General features: G+C 37.9%; 1 protein-coding gene across 1 annotated transcript in view; it reads left to right on the top strand.

Moving 5' to 3' along the window:
- Window positions 1–14,132, top strand: part of LOC140240550 (laminin subunit gamma-1-like) — a 105,091-nt gene that overhangs the window by 62,950 nt on the left and 28,009 nt on the right. Inside the window, exon 4 of the mRNA XM_072320315.1 lies at window positions 1,161–1,336. Coding sequence (XP_072176416.1) covers window positions 1,161–1,336 — 176 coding nt within the window. The remainder of the gene's footprint in view (window positions 1–1,160; window positions 1,337–14,132) is intronic.

Consider the following 14,132-nt stretch of genomic DNA (forward strand, 5'->3'; position numbering starts at 1 on the left):
GATACGCTCGAGTGAACTTGAAATTTGGTGACGTCATTTTGAAAATTTACTTTTTTTATTTTATTAAGAAATCTGATATCTTTTAGTCATTTTTTCAGCATCGCCAACCCATGAATTGACATGTACAACTCATCAGCTTTCAGAATATGTAAAGAAAATGGGGGGTCACCGTCCATCCTGACGAGTAAAATCGGATTTAAAATTGGCGGTTTTTTTGCATAGTTGCACTGTATATCGCCATTGACGCGCGCGCGGAATTTCAACTTTGACGGGCCTGTATGACGTCATATTGAGTCGGATCGACTTGAAACTTGGTAGAAATATTCCTTGACATTTCAGACATCCGATCAAAGTGAAAAAACGGGAAATTTCTATTGTATATGAGCTGTGCGTGCGTATATGTGCGCGCGCGTACGCGTCCGTCCGATTTTTTCAATTTTTCAAAAAATGCTCCAAATGGTCTGAAACGTATGCAAAAAAAATTTGAGCGCGATTGGAGCATACAAATATTTCAACGCGCGCGTACGCGCACGTTTTAACGATGCGATGAATTTTGAAAACATGAGTAGAATTCCCTTGAATTGAAATTTACGTGACGTAAATTTCATTGAAAAATTCCATTCCATTAATGAGATATGATTGAAAATGTGTTTTCATATAATGACGTCATAGTGACGTCACGGTCGACTGATCACTACGATTTTACTTGACCCGTCGTCTTTGGGACATGATACATATATGGTATAATTTTGACATTGATAGGAAGAGGACTTTTTGAGCTAATCTCTACACAAATTTTGTCCAGAAATAAAGAAGGAAAAAGAATCCGTACAGATACAGAAGGTGATCCGAAGGATACTCGGATCACCTAATAATGCTGTATCTTGAATGTTTAGTAAAGACTGGCACTCTATACGTGCAGGTATTTTTCACCATAAAGCTTCAGGTACTATTCCTGTGTCCATCCCAAAGAGTTGATGGCTCATTACAGCAAATAATGCCTTGAAGAAATGCTGCCAGCCATTTATCTGTCAAAGGAAGGGCCTCACTGGTAGTGCTGCTGATGATAACGATGTTGGTAGTTGTCATGGCAACAGCAGTGATGATGGAGCTTTTCCATTCATTTCCCTCTTTCTCCTGTCTCCACCCCGACCCCACAGGTGTAAATGCAACGGCCATGCTAGTCAGTGCGTTGAGGCTCCCAATGACCCCTACAACCGGCTTGTCTGCCAGTGTGAACACAACACAGCAGGACCAGACTGCGGGGAATGCCTGCCCCTCTTCAACGACAGGAAGTGGAAACGCGCCACAGCGGGGAGTGCCAACGAGTGCATCAGTGAGTATACGCCTTCAGCTCACTTGGCTCGGTGGTGGCCATTTCTTTCACTCAACCACCCATCTCCCCCCCCCCCCCCCCCCCCCATCCACACCCCCCTTCCTCCCCCTCATTTGGACCAAGCGGGGAAAATGATGTGATTATCTTGGGCAAAATTTTTCATAATTTCCCAGCGGTATTCGTCAGCCGTTAGCTATGATGTGGCAATTATAAACCCCCGTCAGTGTCTACAGCATGGTTTATAAAAACATCCCTTGAGATGTGTGACAAGGATATTCTGCATACATGAAAGTTCACAAAAATCATAGCAGAAACTTATGCTTCAAGACAATGGTAAAATTTTTGACAACTGCCAGAGGTGACAACATACAGAAGAACAACAGAAAGCATAGACAGATACATGTAAAACAGGAAAAAAAGGAATATAATAACAATAGATAGGAAGAAGGTGGGAAGAGACTTCAGAGAAAAAAATGACTTTTCAGGAGATATTATGATTTAGAATAAAGTGAGCAATGTTGACACTTGGCTCTACATGAGTAGACTATCATTCTGTCAAACCTGTTGTAGACACAATCTTTATGTACATGTAGTAGTTACTCTTTTCTTCGATAAGTTTTTTGCTTGTTGAGAAGCTTAAGAATTCAACATATTTTCGGCCTTTTGCTTTTAATCCACTTCAAATGTGGGGGTCAAGTTGAATTCATGCAGAGTTGGGACATGTGTATGGCACATGTTTGCTGCACTACTGGAAGCCGCCAAAGGAATTCTCTGATGTATGAGGCTTCTGTAGATATCTGTGCCTGTAATATTGCATTTGGTCAAGGTTGCCGTGACTTCTGAACACTCAAAAAATGCGGTCAGGACTAAAAGCAAGCAATCGCTTCATGCCCCGAGGTTCAAAGGGGAAAAGAGGTAAATTCTCAGGCAAAGGCAAAGGCAAAAGAAAAAAAAAATGGTTCATTTCCTTTTCTGTGTGTTGGTTTGCAACACATTTTTGGGCTGACTGTTTGTCTCAACCTGTATGTTTCAGCTGAAAAAGCATGATTTTAGAATGTAATCTCAAAGTAATACTGTCCTTGTGTTTGGAATAAGAAATGCACAGCAAATAAAAGTTACAAGAATTGTTTGAACAATAGCAACACTTCAAATGCTAGCTGCTGGATGATTTTAGGGGAGGTATTGCCACATTAGCAACAGTCATTGTAAACTATAGCTGTAATGACCAAATTAAATTGGGTTTGATTCCGAGCGATGAGCTAAATGAATAAATGTACATTTCTTAATTCATAGTAACTGGTAATAGGTAGGAGGACAGTCAAGAGGTTTTGAACATCACTGAAACTAAAGACTTTATAATGTAATTTATGTGGCCAAGATGTCATAACAATCCATTTATAGTCAAAATATATAACATATGTCCCACATAAATCACAACTTTTATCTTCAGACAACTGAAGAATTCCCATTCATCATGCAAAGGAAATGAGAGGAATTTCAAAGGACAGTTTAAATCTGTACTGCATAACTTGCAAGCGCAATTTACAGTAGGCCTACATAGTTAAGGTACTGTGGTTGTGATGTGTACTAAAGATACTTGATGATGTCACCTTTCAGACAAAATTTGTTGAAATTCAATTGCAAAGTCTCTACAAAACATACAACTGTAAGGGTTTTTATTCTCCCTGTGTGAAAAAAAGAGAAGAAATTGATTTTAAGTGTCAGTATTATCATTATTTATTTGACTATTTCAGAAACAGACAATATATTACAACAGCACAAAATACAATACTGTCATACATTACACATAAAAGTGGGACAGAACATAAATAAAGGAAGTAATGCTCATGACTTATTGTGGGAAATGTGGATAGAGGCAAGGGTGGTTTTAAAGTTGTGATCATTGCGCTGTGAGGAAAAACATTGAGGTTTGAAATGCTCTATATAGTGGTACTGGGTCTGTCCCAACAAAGTGATTTGTCTAAATCACACACAAAAAAAAAGAAAAAAGGGATTTGTCTATGACTGCAATAAATCTGTGTGCTATACAAAGAAACCTTTGAAGAGATTAGCTTTAAGTCCAAGGAAATGTTCCTTACACAGTTTGTAGGGTATTAGGAAAGTTCCTGCATTATGTCAGTGTGGTATGTGTCTGTGTTGACAAGTTCTACACATTCGAGGTTGTATGTAGATTGCCTCTGGCAGATGTGTGTGCTACTTCAATCCTGCTGGAGCAGAAAACTTGAACAGTGCCCTCTTGTGACGGTGTGAAAACTCTTGCTTAGAAGCATGGGACACCCAGTTATATTAAATGGGTTAGTCAAATACCGGTTAGTGATTGGCTAAATACAGTCATGTGATGAGGCACATTGGTTATGTTCGCCCATGGGCAGAACATTTTTGTAATGTTCTCCCATGGGAAAACATTTCCACGTAACAAATGACAAACGATACCAAACGATTGAACGATCATATTTTTCACGCAATTTATAGGATAAATTTGCCTATTCCATACAATGTGAAAAAGCAGATGACCGATTATTGTAATGTGTACAAAAGTGTGATAATCTGACTAACCCATATAGTATAACAGATGATGACTTTTGTTGTCGGGAACATGTACCAAACGTTCCACCCTCAGGGTTTGAAATGCTATTTCGGGAGGCTATAAGTCCCTCGACTTCGTCTCAGGACTTATAACCTCCTACAATAGCATTTCAAACCCTTCGGGTTGAACATTCGGTATGTTTCCTCCTCCGCCAGTCATCATCTATATGATGTTATCAGCCAAGGAACATTGCAAGGCAGTATTATATCAAGCAATAGAAATGCGTGAATAGAATGTGAATTGCGTCTGGCTGGAAAAGAATATAAATTGAATTAATGTTCCTAATCCTGATCATAATGATAATGATAATGATAATGATAATGATAATGATAATAAAATGGTAATATAGGAAAAGTGTGATGATAACATCAATGATAAAAATGTTAAAGTTTGCTTTATTCTCTCTCTTCATTTTTACATTACTGTACAAAATATCGCTTTGAAAGTATTTTTAAAAAATTAGCAAAAGCTATTAAAAGAACATGGTTTTTAAATGTATTCTTTACTAAAGTACCCCTTAAAACACTGAAACTGAGTATTTGTTCACAAACAAGAAGAAGAAGAAGAAGAAGAAAACCAAATTAAATCAAATCTATGAAAAAGAATAGTTATCATTTCATGTTCTTACAAGCCAGTTATAGGATTCTAGGATCTCTACTTTAATAATGTATTCGTTTTCTCATGATGTAGATGTTTTAAGATCAAAACTGTGTGCGGTTTCTGAGCAAACGAAGGTCTAAAGCCACATAAAATACTCACATATTGTAAGCAGTTAGAGTAGAAAACTGCTCAGTATTGCCACAGCAGAAAGATGCAAGGCTGCCCTCATGTGCCAGTTTTGCTTGTATCTGCACTGGTGTCAATGTGTCATATGATACAGTCATACATATCTTATGGCAGATTGTGTATTGGTTAGCATATGCATAGTTGTCTGAATCAAACCGTAGAATAATGAGTGTAGAGTACAGTTACAGGTAAAATGAGATTGGATCTCATCATTGAGATGAGATAGGTAATACATAGCAGGATGGGGGGGGGGGGGCAGTAAGTATTTTTCACATTTGGCCCTTATGAGACCCCATGTGATTCAAGGAACTGAAGCTCATGTTTAAAAAAAACTAATTTGGTGAAATTTTGAAGATATTTTAACCCTTTGAAGACTAGTCCAGAGTACACTCGGGCAGGTGTCTGTGGGAAATATAGCAAAGTCTGCTCATCCTGGATAGGTTAATGCTGAGAAGTCAGATGAGACTGTGACACTGCTATCCAAACTAAAAGAAATGAGATTGTCATCCCAGAAAGGAATTGATCGTAATTCATTTTCTCTTGTCCAAAGCCACATTGAACCCTCTTTCTCTCCCTATGTTTGTTTGTCTGTCTGTCTGTCTGTCTCTGTCTCATTTCTGCCATGAAGCTGTATTACGAAAAGCAGATGTCAGCCAACTTTCAGCAAGTCCAATTTTACTTCTTCTCCAAGCAGATAAACATTTGTAATATTAATCCGTGCCCTGTGCACGGTAAAGAATTCAGATAAAGGATTATCTACATATTTTAAGGACTTGGTTTTTGGAATGAAATATGCCTCTTTAACAACTAAAATGACTTGTATTTGATATTAGAAAGTTAAGGCTCACTGTAACTATTGGAGAAAACTTGTCATTCATCAATCACCAGTAAAATCATTTCAAACTAAACAAGCGTACTATATTTTAACACAAATTCAGATTTAAGTCATATTTTGTTTTTTTTTGTTTTGTTTTTTTTTTGTCTTTGATATAATATTGTGATCAGTATGAAAGTGCCTAAACTATTCAAAGGTATGAAACCAGTGAGGGAAGGAATATTGCAACACATGTGGCCCAAAAGCCTAGTTTCTGGTCCATTATAGCTCGTGGGAACTTTGGCCATATGTGAAAGGTCGTGCGAAAGTCGAAAGGGTCAGCGGAGATAGGCAGGGCCTGTTTATTTAGAGTATCCGTTGTATACTGTGAGGCCCAAAATACGGAGAGTAACTCACACACTGGCTCTCTGAAAGATTCAGTCAGTATTGATAGTCTTTTTCTGAGTCTAATCATATGCCAACTTTTGACCAATGCAGTAAAGAGCACAGATTGTAGAAAAAGCAAAACATGCATTACATGTTTCTACCTACTGTAGGTTAAAAGGATCATATAGTTTTGGTGAGACCTAACTTCTTTCTTCTAACTTTTTTTTTTGTGTGTGTGTGAAATAATGAAAAATTTCTAATGAAATATGAAAGAGCTTGTAATTATTAGAGGAATTCAGTGTTAATTTGATGAAAATTGGTTTTGAAATGGCTGAGATATCCAAAACAGAGAGATTGTAATGAAAGGATGGACCCATCTTTTTTATGAACCCTTTGTATTATTTTATTTTTGGATGTCTCAGCCATTCAAAATCCGATTTTCATCAAATAAACTCCTTATAGAATGGAATTCCTTATAGAATGGTATGCTCTGTACCATCTCATAAGTGGTTTCGTGGTATCTTGCAAAAAGTTAAAAGTCCAATCCTCTTCTCCACGGATACTTTACCATTCTTTCAAGAATTGCTTTGTTAAGTTAATCCAGTTACGTTGCACTATTGCACTTCATTGCAAAGAACTGCCATGATGATCAGGACAAGAAAGTATTCTTTTTTCATTTTCTTGAATTCCTCAGGAGTGATCACTTCTGGATGTTGATGATGATGATGATGATTAGTATTATTTCATTATGATCACTTTTTTTGTTACTAGATGTCAGGAAATGGTGTAATCAGAAATCATTTATTTTAGCCCATGTAAAGACCACATTCATGAATTGGCTGTGAAAATATGTTACTCAAGGTGATGTAGACTGATTAATTGTGAATATGCCTGCATTTTATTCATCGTCTGTTGGGCCTTGGAAAAAAAAAGATTGACAAGTATAAGTGAGAAAAGGATTATAAGAGTGGTTACTGGTATATTTTACAGGATGCCTACATGTAGTTTGCCAGTTCAAAGGCAGTCAAGTAAAAGTGTGATTTTTTGCATAACCGTGAATGGGAGTCATTTTAAACCTGTCCTCACATTCGTCATTGCCCTTTTAAGGAACACTACTTTTGCCAGAGCTATAACTTTTTTATTCCTTGCCCCATCTCTTTCAAATTTTCACCAAACTCAAATCAAAATAGTATAACTTTATAGTAAGAGGAGCTAGATGTGAGATTTTCCAGTAGTACACCTTCACTGTACAGTATGAAATGTGTAGTGAATTACACTTTGTTCTTTGATTTGCAGCTCTCTTTAAATGGAGATGTAGGGATACATGTATGTGTGTGTGTGTGTTCTGATGTTTTAGACTTCAAAATTGTAGTACAATGCTGTTGCACAACTTGTTTCTTTCAGGGTCCATCCTTTATTAATTCAAATCTAACATGTTGCTTTCTGTAACAGACTGTAGGTCTGTTAGATTGGAGGTTATTAATATTATATTATTTTATGATATTGAATATTAGTCCATTACTTTTATCATTACCATTATCATTATCATTATTGTTGTTGTTGTTGTTGTTGTTGTTATTGTTATTGTTATACATTCCCAGACTGTAAATTTTTCTCCATCCATCAAAAGATTACAGAGGTGATTTGTGTCGCTCTCCTACTGTGTCAAACCTCATTAATGCCGGAGCCACACCGGTAAATTGAGGGAAAGCCTTATGGCAGTGCAAGTAACACTTACTCTTCTCATACACACAAAGGTTAAAGGCTTCAATCTTTCTTTCCCCATGCCCTCCCCCTCTCTTTCTCAACTTCCGCAACTTGACACTGCCAATTACTCATAAATCTTGTTTTTATCATGATAGAATGTACCTCCAAATTTTGGCACCTCCAAATTTGGCAGATAGAGCGAAAGTGTTGTATGATATATTTATGAAATGATAAAATGGGTTTGTTACTTTATGAGGGATTTTTTATTTATTCACATCATTCATTAGTGATGAAAGTAATTCTTTCACTTTACTTGACTTATCTGTGATTCTTCAGCAATGCTTCACTAATTTTTGACTCATGCTCTTGAGAAATAGTTATTTTCACTTAATTTTATGATCACAAGTGAGAGCTCAGTAATTAGAATCCAAGTGAATTTTGTCAAATGAGGTCGTGTTTGATAGAAATGATGGCAAACATTCTAAAAGCCATTATTTTGTCTTTCAGTATTGTATACTTCAATGAAGTGATGCTTACATCACGCTCACTCGTATGGCTGTGTGAAGTTGTCGTGCCAGTGCCAGCGACAGAAATGAATGAAACTTGCCAACATCAAAACCAGTAGTGCTTGAAATCTTCCACTGTTCACCATGGAGCTCCATGGGAGTGCAGAGTTGTCTTTCGCGGCTTTGCGATAGCGGGGGCTTTGCAAGATGGAAATTTGACTCTGGTTATGGATTGGAATCACAGGGGGAGAAATGAAACAAGTATTAAGGTGATGTTATTGAACTCTGCCATCCTTCCCCCCCCAAAAAAAAAAAGTTTTGAACAGCTGTTGAGCAATTTCTTCATCCTGTCAGAGTAGGCATGTCTACTACATAGTCAGAAAAGAAAAGAAGAAGATTAACGTCTGAGAAATAATCTTCCACTGTTCTTGCGATTGGTACATGTCCCAGCTGTACACTAAAATCCAAAATTGTAGTTCGTGCTCCCACAAGTCTAGACAGTCTCTCCCATTTAGACTAGATAGTATAATTCTGCTGCTGCTTGTTTTGTTTGTTTTTTTCCTTCTGGGATTCAATGAAGAATTTAGTTCATGTAATGATGAACAGAAGAGGAGTAGTGAAGTTGGCAATAGATTTAGTCATTGATTTATTATGAGACGAGTGATGCATACATGTATCTTGTCAAGAACAAACAAACAAACAAAAATCTGCAGGTTTTGTTAACTCTTTCTTTGACGATATTTCTTGCTCAGTACTTTTCTGTCACCAGATTTTTTTGTGTGTTTATGTCTATTAAGAAGCGTTCATTCAACATACTTTAAGTGTTTATTTTTTTTTTTCTGTAAGGCCATTTTTTCACTTGTGCTTATGAGAGGCAGTTATTATTTTAGTGGAGAAATGAATGAAACTTTGCTTTTCAAGATAAAGTACAAAGTTTTAGCCTTGATTACATGCACTAATCATATCACTGTGGTAATATTGCTGCTAGCTGTCTTCACTCCAAATGTATGTAATCATGTTTTATTATCAAGGTTTTGACAAAAAAAGAATGGTATGAAACATTGAGTTGTGGGAATTATACTGCTTGCCACTTTTGCCAGGGGTAAATTCATTTAATGCAGTACGCGACTATTCAATCCATGGCTTAACACACTTTCCAGTCTCCAGTCAAGAAAACCAGCACTTCTCATTTCTCCTTCATAGGGACTTTGAGAAAAAACCCAAATCCTTTACCCTTTTATAGCCAAATGGTGATTGTTAGGTAGAGTTGAGCCCTTAGTTTCACTCTAGCCAGATGTGCTTGAGACATTTCCCTGTTGACAAGAAGTAATGCCCCTCCCCCCTCCTTCACTCTTTCTTTTTGTCTACCACATGTACGGCCGACTTTTTCTTGGCAGATTTGCGGTCCTGTTCTCAGTATTGGATCCTGCACAGAAGCTAGCTAAATGAGGCATGTGCTGCGGGGACCAAAAAGTTTTCAGAATCGAGTTTTCAGAAGACGTTGGTTTGTTGTAACCTCTGAGTGCACATGGGAATGGAAAACTTCAAAGCATCGCGGTGTTCCCTTGGAAGGACTGCATTTAGTTGAGTTGTGTAGCACGTCATCACTAGATCATAGTCTTCTTTCGTTGTGTGGAGAACCACATCATTTCTGCCTCTTCACCATCCTGTCCTGGAGTCTATTCAATGTGCACAAGAATCTGAAAAGGACATTATCTCAGACAACATCGAAGAGCTACCAGAACTGATGTTAACTTTTCAACCTGCCATGCACCTTGGGAGTAAAAGTCGTTTCTTGTTTTAAACACTTGTGTGGCTGCATTTAAAATTTGGATTCCTGTGTTGTTGTTCTTGTTTTTCTTGCCTCGAGTTTGTCTCTGATGTCAGGATTATTCCAGTAAAATTTGGATCAGCTGATTCTTATCAGTATTTGATTGAAAGACTTGCTGTGCCCCATATCTCTTGTTTGAGATTCAGAAGACAGCTGTGCAGGTACAGTGTGCCCTGAAGACTTACAATAAGTTTGGAGAAATGCTGAGGGATTAACGTTTGAATTTTCCTGCAAGATTAATTATGGGAATAAATCATACGTCAACAGCTCTGCATTGAATAAGAAACGGACAGGAAAGCATCCTTGGTCTCCGTGGTGATGGTCTGAACAGTCAACTTCCCAGTTGGATAATTGCCTTTAATTTTTCCAGCATTGCATCTCACTCAACGCCATTCTGCTCCCGTCCTGTGTGTGTGCTCTTTTGAGAACCGCTGAACACATTGCTGCATGTTCTGTGAAACCGACGACGTACCAGCATTGTAAAGCCAGTCATGCATTCTTTTGAAGAATTTTTGCATTAATGTTTTCTTCTTGAATATTTTGATACGCAAATACAAGTAATTCTTTTCGTGGCAAGAGCTTCCCAGGAAGTAGGAAAGTGATTTGCCCGCTCCTTTGTGCTTCCTAATGCACTTGGAGGACGTTATTAAGCTGGAGCAGAAATTAGCATCGGCCAACACCCTCTGCATTCCGCCGAGGCAACGAAGAGTCACCAATTTATTGTTAATGATCTTCTGGGGGACAACTTAAAGGGCTCTTGTCAACGCTAATTTGCAACATCTGGGTCAGCCACAGATAGCTGGACGTATCGCACAAAACATATTTTGTATTTTCGCCCCACCATCCTCGTGCCGAGTCGCTCATGGTTCGCCCTCGTACACACATGGTATATGACTTAGCTGATGGTCTTTGCAAGAGATCATTGCCATTGTGTGGTCTGGATTGTCGCCTGTTACGCAGTCAAACTTTCTTCCATTCTCAGTGTGTGATGTCATTGCGTATCGCCATTTCTCACTTTCAAAATATTTGCCTCCATTGTCATCAATATACTGCTTGAGCTTCCAAGTTGTGGTGTCTTGCGGATCATTTTCGTTTCTGGAGTAGAGTTGTGCAATTTACCAGCGACTGATCAGTAGCGGGATGGAATTCACTCGGTCAGTGCTCTCCCTGCTGGTCATCATGACTGTACTTTCATTCTGTGCCAGAATGACCAAAGCATACTGGTGCTGGGATTTCTACACTCGTCGGTGGGAACGTATGTCCAGAGATCCTAATCAGTAGCAGATAATATCAGCATTCCTTGACTACTTTCTATGGTTTTTGCACCAATTTGATTTGAATGTGTGACAAAAATGGGAAAAATATGAAGAGCAGTTTTTATGATATTTCATCGCAAATTCAAAAAGTAGATACATGCCATGTATATAAGTTATTCAACTTCACTGAAAGAACAAAATGAAATTCAGTCCTGTAAAAGCAGATTTTGTGTTGAGGCTGATTTTGTGGTTTCTCTGCTCACAACTATTGTGTTATTCTGTGTAGCAGCCAGACACTTAAGATGATATTTTTGCTGTGTTTTGATGATAATGTGTGATTTTTTAATGACATTTATGGTTTATGTGTACTCGGAGAATTTTTTTGTCTTCTTTAGGTCTTGATGTTTTGACATTTGTATAATATTCAATGCTGGTTAAAACACATATTCACGTTTTTACCCCATTTGTAATATCAGACATATCAGATATCTTAAATACTGAAAGCTTTATGGCAAGATTAATAATCACCAGAAATGTATTTCATGACTTTCTCGGTCATCCGATGGAAGGTGCTCTGTAAGTCTTATTTCTTGTGAGAATTGCTATTTTCGCAATTTATTCTTGAAATGCTTGATGTTTACCTGGAGAATTGTTGTCAAGCTTTTTTTTTTAGTTCTTCATGTTTTTACATTGATATGACATTCAATAGTTGAAACACTACATATTCAAATGCTCATCACATCCTCAAATATTATCAGATAGTATCTCAAATATCAAAAGCATTATGGGAAGACTACCTCCGGGAATGTACTTTTTAACTTTCGTATCATCAGATCCAAGATGTGCTACGAGTATTGGTTATTGTGAGAATTGTTGTGTGACAATTCTTGAAATGCTTCTCACAAATGCATACAGTATGATTGATTTGAAAGTTGTCCAGATAATGAATACAAAACTTTTTCAAGTCTGTTTGGTTTTCTTTTATTTTTGAAAGACTAATTTCTAACAGCTGTACAGATTTGTGTTCGAGTGTTCTATTTACAATTGATTTGGGTGTGTGTCTCACGATGGCAAGTTGACTTTAATGTATATTATGATTCCTCTTGATTGCTTGATTTTCTGCCACAATTTTTTGAATTGTTTGACTGTAAGACAGGCTGTCACTTAACAACAGTATCATTTTTTTTTTTTAACATTTGATATCTGACAGTTAACTAAATATAAAAATGTTGATTGTAATATTTCCATATCAGAATCTCATTCAAGACCTTACAGGAGAATGAAACTCTAATCTGAGGATTAAGTGAATGCAGAAATATTACAAGAACAAATTAGTGAAGTTAAAAATCAGACAATCCTTTCAAAAGTTGAGAGTCTAGAAAGTTTCCATACTTGCTGCAGTCTTCTTATTCGGCAGTGGATCTGAAACTTAAAAAATTCACAACTTTGAATTGATTATCCATTTTTCAAGCTTCATCAATGTATTCTACTATAATTTCTGCATTCACTCAATCCAATGGGTATCATTCTCCTTTAATAGCCATCTGAACCTCGGCTGCCTTTAGAGTATGAGGGAGGTGAAACGGTGCCATGTGGGGGTCTTCTTGTATCGAAACTAGAGCATAGGAATAGACCTCATCATCTTTCATGTCAAGAGATTGCCAGATTGCGGTAGATCGCTAGTTTGGCTGACATATCAGACAACCTGGGAATGTGGGGATGGAAAGCGAGACTGAATGGAGTAGGGGCAATAAATATGGCTTTCTGAATGGAATCACTCCAAAATGTGTGGAGGGGGTGGGGGAGATGTCGAATTGGTGTAAGATTATTTCTATTCATTTTATGTGCCATGAAGAAATGCTTATAAGTGAGCAACAGAAGGAATAGGCCTTGCCAAAGGGCAAAACAGAGGCAAAAAATGCAAGCTTAAAGGGATGGTATCGTTTTGCTTGAGATGTAGCCTTTTGTCAAGGCCCTCTCGCTGTAATGGGCGAGCGAAGCGAGCCCAGCCGAGCGCGCCAGCGCGAGGCCCTTTTGAGATCTGCTTTACATATTGTATTATTCATGAACGTGAATCCTTCTGAATAATCATTTTAACGGGTTCCGGTCAACCAATGGAGTGGCGCGCTCCCCGCATCCTCAGCCTCGGTGTTGTCATGCCTGTTCGCATGCATCACTGACCGCCCGCGGAGGTCTCCCACAGAACTCTATACACTCTGTGTGTATAGAGTTCTGTGAGGTCTGCGGCGTGCATTCGCTCTATTCAAATCGGGTTCGAGCAGACAGACACGCTGATTGGTCGTCGACTTTTGCTCCCAAAATCGGGGAGCAAAATTCGGTAATTCAAAGGGCTAACAAAAGGATGCAAAGCAGATCTCAAAAGGCCCTCGCGCAACCCCACTCAGCTGGGCTCTCTTTACCATACAGCGAGAGGGCCTTGACAAAAGGCTACTTGAGATGGGGCTTCAGGTTTCCAACTTTTTTATGAGATGATGAAAAACCTCTAACAAAATATGAAAGAACATACAATGCTATCAAAAGGAAATCAAAATCTATTTGATAAAAATTGGTTTTGAAATGGCTGAGACATCCAAAAACAAAGAGATCCTGATAAAAGGTGTTTCCACCTTTTATGAGGACACTTTTCATCAAGTTTTGATTTTCATGAAATATTTGATTTTCATCAAATAAACTTTTAATTCCTCTTGGAATTGTATGCTCTTTGAAATTTCATATGTAGTTTCTCATTATCTCACAAAAAGTTAGAATTTGAATCCCCCATCTCAACCAAACCTCTGCCATCCCTTTGACATTGGGATTCTATGGTCTCATTTTCAAAGTCACGCAGCTTTTCTGTTTGTAAATTACATCACTACAGATCAGATTCATCATGTCTTTTTT

Source organism: Diadema setosum, chromosome 17 (genome assembly GCF_964275005.1).
Source record: "Diadema setosum chromosome 17, eeDiaSeto1, whole genome shotgun sequence".
Classification (NCBI taxonomy): Eukaryota; Metazoa; Echinodermata; class Echinoidea; order Diadematoida; family Diadematidae; genus Diadema; species Diadema setosum.